This window comes from Dromiciops gliroides, chromosome 1 (genome assembly GCF_019393635.1).
Source record: "Dromiciops gliroides isolate mDroGli1 chromosome 1, mDroGli1.pri, whole genome shotgun sequence".
Taxonomy (NCBI): domain Eukaryota; kingdom Metazoa; phylum Chordata; class Mammalia; order Microbiotheria; family Microbiotheriidae; genus Dromiciops; species Dromiciops gliroides.
The window spans coordinates 259,364,668-259,378,691 of NC_057861.1; the positions used below are offsets into that span (position 1 = coordinate 259,364,668).

Genomic DNA, 14,024 nt, shown 5'->3' on the forward strand with positions numbered 1-14,024 from the left:
TGAATCCAGGGCCGGTGTTTTATCCACTGGGCCACCTAGCTGCCCCATATATTTCCTATCCTTAAAGAACATTCATTCTACAGGGGAGACAACATGTAAATAATAACTAAGTATATGCAAAGTATAGAGAAAGTAGATAGAAGGACCCAGAGGAAAAGGCACTAGCAGCTGGAGTGAATGCAGAAGTGCTGTAGTGGGTGAAATTTAAAGAAGCCAGAAAAACTAATTGGTGGGGAGAAAAAGGAAAATATTCCAGACAAGGAAGTCCCATGCAAAGACATTCTTTGGTAAAGGTAAAAGCATTCTCTGAATGTCAGTAGGTCAATAAACATTTATTAAGTACCTATTATGTGCCAAGCATTGTACTAATTACCAAAGATACACAGCAAGTCAAAGGACAGCCCCTGCTCTTGAACTCACAGCTAAATGAGGAAGACAAAGCAAAAACAAATAAACAAAACAAAAATACAAATAATCAAAAAAAACCTATGTATAAAAAAAGCTATATACAGGAGAAATAGGAAATATTCAAAGGAGGGAAGGAATAAAATTAAGATGGATTATAGAAGGCTTCTTGTAGGAGGTGAGAATTTAGCTAGAACTTGAAGGAAGCCAAGAGGCAGAAATGACAAAGAAGAGTGTTGCAGGCAAGGGGTCACCCAGTCAGGACATGAAGTGTCTTATTGGAGGAAAAGCAAGAGACCAATGTCTGTGGAGACTGTGGGGTGGAAGAGACTATAAGGTATAAAAAGACTTGGGGGGGGTGATATTGGGTCACAAAGAAATTTGAGTGTTAAGTAGAGGATTTTGTATTTGATCCTGTAATTAATACGAAGCAACTGCATGTTGTTGAGTAGAAGGGTGACATGGTACAACCTGTATTTGGGGCAATTGAATGGAGGAAGGGGCAGATGAATAGAAGATGGATTACATTGGAGAAAGACTTGAGGTAGTGAGATGAGCTAGGAAGCTACTTCAACAGCCCAGAGAAGAGGTGAAGGGTTCAGTTAGAGAGGTGGCTATGTGAGTAAAGTGAAAGGAGTGTATATCAGAGATGTTACAAAGGCAGAAACAACAAGATTTGGAGATAGATTTGATATGTGGGTAAGTGAGAGTGATGAATTAAGAATGACACAGGCTATTGTTTTTTGTTGCTGTTTTTCTTTTTTGAGGTTTTTCCTTTTTGCTCTCAATCTTCTTTCACAGTAAGACTAATGCAGAAATATGTTTAATGTGATTGTACATATATAACCTATATCAGATTACTTGCTGTCTGGGGGAGGGGGTAGGGAGGGTAGGGAGGGAGAAAAATTTGAAACTAGAAATTTTATAAAGACAAATGTTGAAAACTATCTCTAAATGTAACTGGAAATTAATAAAATATTTATATGAGAAAAAAAGAATGACACAGAAATTGCAGGCCCAAGTAATGGTCAAGATGGTAATGCCCTTGACAGTATAATAAAGTAGAAAAGTTTCCCAAAAGCTAGGGAAAGGGATCACCCTTATTAATGACACTCATGTGGTTTAGAAAATTGAAATACTATTTTCATATTACATGTATTTATCACCTAGTGATACACAACATGATTATTTGTACTTATCTACTTCTCAATTTCCACAAAAATAAACACAAAATACTCCAAAATGTTTTATTTCTCTCCCAAGAACGTAAGGACCTACTAGAGAGAAAGATGATAAGGAATTACACATGCAAAAATAAATCAAAAAAAGTTAAATGCTATTTCAGTATTCTGCTGTTGGAAGGTAATCTAATAAGCTTCATGTGTTCCATTGTAATTCATTAATAACTGTATCTCCTCTCATATTGGACTGGAGTCTTTATTGTGATTCAGGTTGTTTCTATTACACAATCATTCCTGGGGACTGGAGCTGAAAATATTTTTCTTTGTTTCTGAATCAGTGAACATTCACAGAGATGGAAATATGCACTCTGAATGTAGTACTGCAGAGTCAATAAATGCCATATTTGGGGGAGGAACGGAGCAAGTACTAAAAGTAAACAATTTGCCTATGGTTATGCCTCATAACTATAAGGCTTCTCCTTTCCAGAGCTGTTGGGCTATCATAATCAAGGAAAGAACAGATATCTGAATATAAAAAAGCAAGTTTAGAAACTAGCAGAAATAGCATCAGCTATTTTAAAAAGTAAGAGGTCATTGTCAGTCTTCCTTAATCTTTGTGCCTTCCTTTTGAGACTACCTTCAGTTTTTACTATAATAACTTATTTTAACAAAGATTAACAATGACAATAATGATAATAGTTAGCATTTATATAATGCTTTAATTTGTGAAACATGTTGAACGTTTTCCCATTTTATCCTTCCAACAAACAAACCTTTGAGCTTTATTACGAAATCTTTCACTCTTCAATTTCTCTGGCTCCTTTTATGAAAAGATTGATGATTATTATCAGGACTCAGATGTAGAGTCAAGGTTAAGGATCAACTTAGGAAAACCAAGACTTATGCTTGGTCCCACAACGAAACAAGGAGTATGAAGACAAGGGACAAGTCAAAACCTCATATAATCATTATACTTTGTTAATTATATTCTTAATATATGTCAAAACCTCAATTACTCCTATTCCTTTGTTCATGTGTCCTCCTATAATTAGGTGTTGAGGATTTCTATCCACACTGGGATTACTCAATATAAATCACTTGAAGTCAGGGATTTTTATATTTAATTTTTTTGAAGCTGGTCTTAACAAAGAATCCCATGTTCAAACACCTAAATTACTTTTCATGATGATTGTCTCACATTTTCAAATTATGCCATACCAGGATTCAAATCCATGCAACCATCCTCGGCATCTTGGAATATCTTGCCATCCACCCAAATGCCATTATGTACAATCCTCCTTGCAAAGTGCCTGAATTGCTACAATCCATTCCATTTCTAAATCACATGACCCTTATTTTCTCTGTAACTACACCTCTTCAAGGCTTTAAAAAGTTCACAATTCAATAAAGATTAGTACCCCCTCAACCAAACTACACTAAAGCTCCTCCATACCTTAGTAGATTGTTTTATCACTTGCCATATTCATCAATTATTAGCTGACTTTATGGTGAGGAACTTTGCCAAACTTAGGACAATCTACACAGTATCTATTGGTAGGCCTGCCTATACTCAAAGTTTTTCCAGTTGGATGCACTCTGCTGGCATAGCCTTCTACAATTCAGGGTCATTTCTATATTAGGAGAAGGCCTCAAAGACTTCTTAAATGTAGGTTATTGTAATTATTGTTCCTTAAAACTATTCCAAAATAACTTAAACTTAATAAATTTTAAGGAGACAACCATTCAAAAACAGAGGAGTCACTTTTAATCCTGGGGACATGTTGCATTATTTTTGTTTTGTTTTGTTTTGTTTTAAGTTCACATATTGGAACACATGAGAAAAAAATGTTTTTGTCTACCTTCCAGTATATTCCCCAAAGGAAGTAACTCAAGAAAGTGGGGGAAAGAGGGCATGGAATTGATTGTTACAGCAATATCAAAAGTGGTATTGTTGATAAAAACAAGAGGTAACCTTCACAAATACACTGTTTTCTTTCAAAGAAAAAAGGTAAAATGCCAGAGAAACTTTAGTGATGTTTTCACATAGAATTTACTAAGTAGACTTCTGAAGTTTTATAAAAAAGTATTAATGAGAAAAAAAATAAAGAAAAGAAACAGATAATGTACATGTCATATATACACATATGTGTGTATGTGTGTGTGTGTGTGTGTGTGTGTGTGTGTGTGTACAAAACAAGGGAGGGAGGGAGGAAGGGAGGGAGAGAGAGAGAGAGAGAGAGAGAAAAAGAGAGAGAGAGAGAGAGAGCGCATACGTCTCATTCAAACTTAGCCAAGACCTAGCTAATATTAGAAACAGCAGAAACCATCCTCCTTTAATTAAATATTCTGCCATGTAATCTCTCTTAACTTCCATAAATACCTGTACTTCAGCAGTTGGTTTTTAAAAAATTGTTTGAAAACATGCTGGTATTAAAGTGGGAAAATTCATACTTCATAGCAACAATCCATAATACATTTCAAAGTGAACACTTATAGATCCTAACCTTGGTCCTCTAAATCAACAGTGAGCCCTTGCTTCACATTCTCCTGGATCAGCTGAAGTGTTTGCTCAAAAATCTCCCCTGCTCTTGCAGTCTCAACAGTGAAGGGGTCCCGTGGATAACGGAACTGAGCCAGCAGGTCACTAGGAGTTCGAGGTCTTCTGCAGATGACAAAAACAATGGTATTTATGAAGTAAATTAAACAAACACCCCAGATGATGCTTCAGGGATCTGAAAAAAAAAACACATTAATAAACTCCCATCAAGTTGTGAGTTTACTTAGTGAACATAATTCCTTTTGTATTTTGTCAGTGCATTAGCTTGAGGAAACAATTATAAGGAATGGAGTTAGTAGAATAGTGAACAGTCTCCTAAGAAATCCTATACATTGTACAAAACATAAAGGAATAAATATGGTCTCTAATGCAGGGACAATTCACATTTTTTCCCTTTGTTAATACTATACCATTAATAACAGAGCATTGCATGTACCTTCAGAAAGACAATCTTTTGGAAATAATTTATTGCAATTAGTCATTGAATATCGATCTATCTATTATTATATATGTATTACCAATTAAACATATAGGGATATGTATGTATATATACATACATGTACACATACATATATGTATATGTGTGTGTCTATATGTATATATTATAAGTCACTGGAATGAGAGGCTCTGGAGATTTTCTGTTAGGAAAGAAATATTTGTTTTTAGAGAAGATGGAAAACTTCATTGAAATGCAATTCAACTCAGTAAGCCTATATGCATTCCTTACACTGATGACATTCAAAACTCATTCACACTTCACTAGATGGTTTAATGAGTTCATGTAGATGATATCTATGTGTGTGTATACATACACACATATATACACACAAACATATAAGTATATATTTGTATACATATATGTATATACACAGGTGTATTTGTACATATAGATAAATGTATATAGGAATATATGTGTGTGTGTTTACTAGGGACCTGTCGTTAATCCTATATTATTCAATCAATCAATCAACTTTTATTAAGTACTTAGTATGGGCCAGACACTGTGCTAGGGATACAAAAAGAAGCCAAAGACAATTACTGTCCTCAAGGAGCTTACAATGCAATGAGAGAAACAACATACAAATAAATATATACAAAACAAACTGTTTACAAGAGTATATAGGGATTAATTAACATAGAAAAACCACTGGTATTAAAAGAGAGTAGGGAGGCCTTCCTATAGAAGGCAGGGTTTCAGTTGATACTTAAAGGGAACTAGCAAGTTCAGTAGTTTGAGCATAGGAGAGTGTTCCAGGCATAGGGGACAGTCAGAGAGACTGCCTGAAGCTGAGAGATAACCTTGTTTATGGACCAGCCACTAGATCAGTGTCACTGGGTCAAAGAGTGTGTGTTACTAATGACTTCATGGAAGAAAAAGAACTAGGGAAATATCCCTGAAGGTGGAGCTAAGATGGCAGAGAAAAGGCAGTAACTTCCCTGAGCTCTCCCCACAACCCCTCCATATACCTTCAAATAATGCTATAAGACAAGTCCTTGAATAACAGAACCCATAGAAGGATGGAGAGAGATCATTTTCCAGCCAAAGACAACTTAGAATGTCAGCAGGAAAGGTCTATTGTACTGAGGTGGGAGTGGAATACAGCACTGTAGAGGCAACACCAGCACAGACAGAGCCCCAGGCAAGCTGCCCCAGATAAACAGGCCTTGGGAAACGTGGAATCAGCTGCAGCATAGGCTGATTCTGGGATTCAGCCCACAGACAGTGAGGGGGTCGGGGCCAATGGGAGATTACAGGGGTCTCTGCAGGTGTTGAGGTGGGACTCTGTTTTTTTGCCTGTGCTCAGATCCAGGTCACAGTCTTGGCTCGTGGTCCAGGTGGGAGAGGGGTACAGGCATATCAGAGCTTGCAGCCACAGTGAAATAGGACTCTGTTCCAGGTTAGAGGGCAGAGAAGCCAGCCTGTTGTTGCTGGAACACTAGAGCACAGGCTAAGGGAGTGGGGAAACATGCCTCTCCTTAGATCATACCACCTCAGACCTCCTGAAGCTTGGGACAGTGCAGCCTGGAAGCAGTGTAACACTTTAAGAAGGTGTTAAAAGTCAAGAAATAGGCTGGGAAAATGAGCAAACAGAAAAAAAAATGCTGAGCTAAGAAAGTTTCTTTGGTGACACAGAAGATCAAAATACACCCTCAGAAGACGAGAACAAAGTCAAAGTTCCCACATCCAAAGCTTCCAGTAAAAATATAAATTGGTCTCAGGCTATAGAATCACTCAAAAAGAACTTTGAAAATAAAGTAAGAGAGGTAGAGGAAAATATTGAAAGAGAAATGAGAGTGCTGTAGAAAAATCATGAAAAAAGTCAACATCTTGAAAAGCCAAATTGGCCAAAGGGAAAAGGAGATACAAAAGCTCTCTGAAGAAAATAATTGCTTCACAATTAGGATTGAGCTAATAGAAGCTAATGCATTTATGAGAAATAAAGTCACAATAAGGAAAAACCAAAAGAATGAAAAAATAGAAAGCAATGTGAAATATCTCATTGGAAAAACAACTGACCTGGCTAATAGATCCAGGAGAGATAATTTGAAAATTATTGGACTACCTGAAAACTATGATAAATAAAGCCTAGAAATCATCTTCCAAGAAATTATCAGAGAAAATTGCTCTGATATTCTAGAAGAAGAAAGTAAAATAGAAATTGAAAGAATCCACCAATAACCTCCTGAAAGAGATCCTAAAATAAAAACTTCCAGGAATATTATAGCCAAATTCTAGAGCTCCCAGGTCAGGAGAAAATATTGTAAGCAGCCAGAAAGAAACAATTCAAGTATTTTGGAGCCACAGTCAGGATAACCCAAGATCTAACAGCTTCTACATTAAAGGATCAGAGGGCTTGGAATATGGTATTCCAGAGGGTAAAGAACTGGGATTACAACCAAGAATCACCTAGCCAGCAAAAGTGAGTATAATCTTTCAGGGGGAAAATGGGAATTCAATGAAAGAGAGGACTTTCAGGCATTCTTGATGAAAAGACCTGATCTGAATAGAAAATTCTACTTTCAAATACAAGACCCTAGAGAAGCATAAAAAAGGTAAACAGGAAAAAGAAATAAGAAGGAATATTAAAAGTTCAAACTGTTTATATTCCTACATGAGAAGATGTTACTTGTAACTCAAAAGAACTTTCTCATTATTAGGGCAGCTGAATGGAGTATATTTAGACAGAGGGCACAGGTGTGAGTGGAATATGAAGGGATGATATATTTAAAAAAAAATTAAGGGGTGAGAGGAATGCACTGAGAGAAAGGGAAAGATAGAGGTGGAATGAGGTAAAATATCTCCCATAAAAGAAGCAAGAAAAAGCTTATACAGTGGAGGGGGAAATGGGGGAGGTACTGAAGAGTGAGTGAGCCTTACTCCTATCAGAATTGGCTCAAAGAAGGAATAACAAACACACTCAATTGGGTATACTAATCTATCTTACCCTGCAACAAAAAAGGAGGGGAAGGGAATAAGGGAGGAGGGGTAAAAGAAGGGAGGGCAGAATGGGGGAGGGGCAGTCAGAAGCAAAACACTTTTGAGGAGGTATAGGGTGCAAAAAGATAGAAAATAGAGTAAATATCAAGGGGAGGGAAAAGGATCAAGAGAAATACAGTTAGCAATAGTAACTGTGAAAAAATTTGAAGGAAATTTTCTGATAGGTTTTGATTCTCAAACACATGGAGAACTGAGTCAAATTCGTTAAAATAACAAGCATTCATTAATTGATAGATGACCAAAAGACATGAAGTTTTCAGATGAAGTAATCAAAGCCACCTACCGCCCTATGGAAAAAAATGTTCTAACTCACTATTGATTGGGGAGATTCAGTTCAAAACAATTCTGGGTACCATTCATACCTGTTCAATTGGACAATAGGACAGCAGAAGAAAATGACAAATATTGTAGGGGATATGGTTAAAATGAAACATTAATACACACTTGGTAAAGTTGTAAACTGATTCAAACATTCTGTAGAGCAATTTGGAACTATGCCCAAATGGTGATAAAATCATGCATACTCTTCAAACTTATAATACCACTACTAGGTTGGTATCCTAAAAGAGATTTCTTTTTGTTTTTTTTAATAATTTTTATTTATTTATTTTTTTGGTGGGGCAATGGGGTTTAAGTGACTTGCCCAGGGTCACACAGCTAGTAAGTGTCAAGTGTCTGAGGCCGGATTTGAACTCAGGTACTCCTGAATCCAGGGCCAGTGCTTTATCCACTTCACCACCTAGCCGCCCCCCTAAAAGAGATTTCTAAAAAGTTGAAATTAAAATTAGGGGAGATGCCCATCAATTGGGAAATGACTGAACAAATTGTGGGATGAGACTATGATGGAACACTATTGTGCTATAAGAAATGATTAGTAGGATGCTATCAGAAAAACCGGGGAAAAAGGTATATGAACTGATGCAACATGAAATGTACTATATATAAAATAACAGCAATATTGTATGATGATCTGCTGTAAATGAATCAGTCATTTTCAACAATACAATGATCCAAGCCAAGTCTGACAGACTTAACAAAAAATGCAATCCATCTACAGAAAAAGAACTGATGGTATCTGAATACAGATCTAAGAATAAGTTTTTGGTTTAGTTATTTTTCTAAAGGTTATTTGTCTGTTTTCTTTCACAACCTCACTAATATGGAAATGTTTTACATGAGTATACATGTATAACTTATATTGAATTGCTTTAGTTCTTAAGGGGAGTGTGGGGAGGGAGAGGGGAAGACAATTTGGAACACAAAGTTTTAAAATTAATGTTAAAATTTGTTTTTACAAGTAATTTTGGGAAAAATAAAATTCTAAATAAAAATATTTTTAAAAAAGAGTATGTGTTAAGGAGTAATGGATAAGAAGACCAGAAATTAGGTGGGGGCTTTTGATAATCTAAATAAGGGGATATGTGGCATGTTTATGAAATTTAAAAATGATACGAAGTTGGATATGGTAAATAAACTGATTAAAAGAACTGGGATCTGGAGCAGCTAGGTGGCACAGTGGATAGAGCACCGGTCCTGGATTCAGGAGGACCTGAGTTCAAATCCAGCCTCAGACACTTAACACTTACTAGCTGTGTGACCTCAGGCAAGTCACTTAACCTCAATTTCCTCACCAAAAAAAAAAAAAAAAAAGAACTGGGATCTAAACAAATATTGACAGGCCTGAAAAAAGGAGCAAATGTAAGGACATTGAAAAGTTAGAGCCCATTGCAAGGAATCCTAGCAAGACATGTATCTATGTCTATGTATACAAACATATGCATATTAACATATATCTATACGTCTAATTAGCTACATAAACTCATTCCAACATTTAGGCAAGTAAATGAAACTTTAGACTGAATTAATAGAAGGAAAGGTAGGAAGAATGACTGGCCCTGTGGTTTAATTAGAGTAGAGGGAATTTAAATCTAGAAGGTAGAGGTAGGGGTCATAAGAAGGATGGTTCAGAAGGGTATATTTAAGTATAATGGAAGAGGGAACTTTCCAGCATTTATATGTGTTTACAGAGCAAAGAAAACTTGTTCACAAGGCATTGAGTTCTACAACAAAGAATCAAAATCTTGTAATTGAAATAGCCAGCAGAGACAATCCAAATCAATGTTCTCTACAATGTCTTCAATACATAACCATCTAGTCTTTATTAAAGCCTTTTATTCTCTATTAAAGGCTTCTGGTCTTATTAAAGCCTTCTAGTCTTTTTTAAAGACTTCTAGTCAGAGAAGACAATTCCAATTTGGGATAACTCTAAATGTTGTGGAGTTTTCCCTTACATCAGTCCTAAAGCTACTTCTTTGCCATTTTTAACCACTGCCCCTCATTCTTTCTTGAGAGCAAACAGAAGAAATGTAATCATGTTTCCACATGATAGCCCTTCCATCATTTGTGGATAATTATCATGGCTCCTTCTCCCAAAGACATTTAATATCCCCAGCTCCTTTAAATGGTTCTCACATAGTATGATTCTGAGGCCTCTCACCATCTTGGTATTGTATTCATTCCAAAGCTCTTTAGCTTGTCAACATCCTTCTATTTGACCCATTTCAAGATCTGTTTGGATCTTGACTCTTTTAGTAAGCATATTTATCCCCCCCCCCAACTTTGTGTCATCTTCACATTTGGTAAGTATGCCATATATTATCTAAGTTATCAATAAAAATTCTGAACAGTACAAGATCAAAGACAGAACCCTAGAACATTCCATTTTATAAATTTCTCCAAGCTGACACAAATCCATTAATGAAAAATCTTAATAGAAATTTTCCCACTGCATCTGGATGAAGTTTAAATGGTACTGTAGATGTACTCTTAGGGCAGTTAGGTGGCACAGTGAATAGAGCATCAGGAATAGAGTCAAGAAGACTCATTGACATGAGTTCAAATCTGGCCTTAGATACTTACTAGCTGCATGACTCTGGGCAAGTCACTTTACCATGTTTGTCTCAGTTTCCTCATCCATAAAATGACCTGGATAAGGAAATGGCAAATCACTCCAATATCTCTAGCAAGAAAACCTCAAATGGGATCATGAAGAGCCAGATACAACTGAAAGCACTGAAAAACAAAGAATTACTCTTACTGAGACATTGGTTGGTTTAAATGACCTTTGAGGTACCTTCTAACTTTAAAACTTGGTGATTTTCTTTTGTTCAAAATATTTTTAAGTGAGTGGAGCCAGAATTTGAACACAGGTCTTCTTTTTTCTTTTTTTTCTTCTTTCTTTCTTTCTTTGCAAGGCAATGATGATTAAGTGACTTGCCCAAGGTGACACAACCAGTAAGTATCAAGTGTTGTTCAAAATACAAAATATTGTGCAAAATTTTAAGAACATACCTTGAAGAAGCCCATAATATAACTGTGGAAATAAGGTATACCACACATACATACACACACACACACACACACACACACGAACACACACATTATAGGGCAGTGATACAAAAGTGATTGAGATTAGTGCAGAAGAAAGTTACAAATGAAATGCTAAGTTCCATGGAAGGTGATATTTAAAGCTTAGGTAAGGAGAGGGGGTTATGAAAGAAGACAGTTAACCTGTTCCAAACGAAGACTGATTTAAAATTTAGCACAAAATACAACATTTAGATATTTCCAAATAGAAATGTAGAAGCTGATTTTAAACGAGGCATACACATTCTTTGTTTGGGACCAGGTATCATCACTAAATTTAGCAAAGAGATTGAGAAAAGATACTTTCTTTTTCTTTGCCCTGTTTTTTTATGCAAATAAATACTCTGTGCCTTGTGGGTTATAATAAAAAGGATATTTAGATCCTTGTAAGAAAGTGACCATTAAAAACAGTATTATTGGCTCAAACTGAAATAGCAACTATTCTCATGTATTTATCATTAGCATCCTATTTCATAACCAAAAAAATCTTTAAAGAAAATGCTTGGTTGCCAAAGAACATAGCTTGAGACAAAGCACTCAGGGTCTATTCTGTAATATTAATATTCTTGATCCTGAATTATTTCTATTACAGTGTGTTTTTCCCATTATTCACAAAAGATGACTATAAAAGTCCCTCATTTATTCTAAAATAGTGGGACAATGGGCAAGAGAAGGAAAAAATATTGGCTTAAGTAGATAATCCTTTACACTTCAATATTATCAGGTTAGCAACAAACATTGTTAGGTTCTGTGCATACTAACCCCTAACATAATTAATAATAGAGAAAAGTTTGTTCAATGGCTATAAACATGATGAAGCCCATTGCATAGGTATCTATCATTCTTCCTACTTTTACCAAGGTAGTTCTGATTCATAGAAAATTCTTTGGGAATGAACACTGGCTAGTAATGCAGTGATCAACTTAACTTTTATTTCAATAGCTGAACTGACAATGACTGCTTTTCCCAGATGATGGCCTGGCTTGCCAAGCTTAAAGAAAACATATTTTGACAATCTCATAACAGTATCCCTGTTTGTGATTTATGAAGCTCGCAATAGCTAAACAGAACTGAAATGAAAACAATTTTCATAAGCAAAATAAAATAAAGCCTTACTGTGAAAATAGATTTCTTCTTGTGGAGTTAATTGCACTGTCAACCCTCTGGATGGCATCAAGAATGGATGATTCAACAAAGTTATCACCGGCTTGTCTACCCTGTATTGCTGTAACAACAATCCCATGATTTAAAAAAAATTAAAGTTAGGAATTACATGATGTAAATGACATTTAACACCTTTTATATTTTAGAAGGGACAACTTTTAACAAAATGAAAACACCATAAAACCTCCAGGTGATATTTTCTATTATATAGCAAGAGCAATATTCCCCAACAAAGCTCCCAATGAAAAGTCTATCAGTTTAATTCAGAGATTTAAATTTCTCCAAAAACTGATAAATGCATATGGACTATTTTATTTTATAGTAATCATTCAGAGAAACCAATTGTGTAAGGATGTAGAATTCTTGTGCTATTGAGGTCTAGCTCATGTGCAGAGCTCCTCATATGATGCCTATCTTTATGGAGAGGTGAGGGAGCTTGCTTCTGGGAGAACAGTTTTGCTATGTAAGGGAAGTGCCTTTGGGACACTGTAGAGCAAGTATAGCCATAGTTTTCAGATGGCTAACCCTGTGGTTAGGAGGAATCTTTTCTGATGAGCTATGTAGCTAGAACTGTTAGTATTCAATAAGGCTTCTCAGAATCTTACCTGCTCTTTGTGGTAAGGGAAAAGACCTTTTGGCCTTTTGCCTTCAGTGCCTGTGCAGACCCAAGAAAAGGGCTTTAGCCCTTAACCTTTTGTTCCTTCCATTCTATATGAAGGAAGTAGAGTCTTTCACCTTAGGAATTTTGAATGGTCTGGAAAGGGAGTAATAGGAATCTAAAAGCCAGAGTCTAGATTGGGTCTTTGTAGCCAGTATAAAATTGATATGCTAAGAAGCAAGGAGTGACCTTTGGAAGAAATTTTGGAACTCTAGCCTAGAGAATGGCTCAAAAACAGATATTTCAAGGGAACAAGACTTTACATACTGTATCCCACCAGCAAGTTTAAAAAATAGAAGAACCCTATGCCTTTCATTCCTGGCACTTAAATTGAAGAAACTCCTAGACTTACAGACACAAGCCTCAGAATATGCTATCAGTGCCTGGGTCCTATACCAGTTAAGGGTTAGGTAGGAAAGTTTATAGTTCTGAATATCATGAGAAATACATCCCATGTAGTAGTGTAAGTTTAAGGGAAGATTTGGAATACATTAATTGAGAGGGGAAATAATCAAAGAACTTGTGGATCTAAAATCTGTGGTCCTGGATATGATTTTGGCCTTATTATATATTCCCTTTATGATCTTAGGAGAGCCACTTTAATCTCTCTAGGCCTAAGTTTCCCCATCTGTGAAATGAGAGGTTTGGCCTAGATCAGAAATCAGCAAACTTTGAGCTAAGAATGATTTTCTTTTACATTTTTTAAATACAATAAAATTTTATTTTAAAATGTTTTAAAAACCTTTCAAAAACTTTACTTAAAAATGTAAAAAATATTCTTAGCTCCAGGGACTATAGGATTTACTGCTTGGGCCTTAGTTTGCAGACCCCTCTCTAAGGTCTCTACCAACTCTAAATCTCTTATCTAATGATGGGCCTAAGAAGATTGTATCATGCTATACCTTGTAAGCTACTTGAGGGCAGGGACTTTTCCTTTTTATTTCTATGTGTATAGCCAGCTCTTAGCATAGTGCCTGGTACATAGCAGGTAATGAAAGAATCCTTCTTGACTGCCAGCTAACATGACTTGCAAGTAAGATATGGAATAAAGAATCTAATCAGGGTGCAGCTAGGTGGTGCAGTAGATAGGGCACCAGCCCTGGAGTCAGGAGAACCTGAGTTCAAATCTGGCCT

At 36.0% G+C, this 14,024-nt stretch overlaps 1 protein-coding gene across 1 annotated transcript in view; it reads right to left on the minus strand.

The window, feature by feature from the left end:
* The window catches only part of PXDNL (peroxidasin like), a 574,279-nt gene that overhangs the window by 104,630 nt on the left and 455,625 nt on the right, over window positions 1-14,024 (minus strand). Inside the window, exons 15-16 of the mRNA XM_043975169.1 lie at window positions 12,185-12,293; window positions 4,091-4,248 (exon numbers count right to left, since the gene is read on the minus strand). Of these exons, the coding sequence (XP_043831104.1) occupies window positions 4,091-4,248; window positions 12,185-12,293 (267 nt within the window). The remainder of the gene's footprint in view (window positions 1-4,090; window positions 4,249-12,184; window positions 12,294-14,024) is intronic.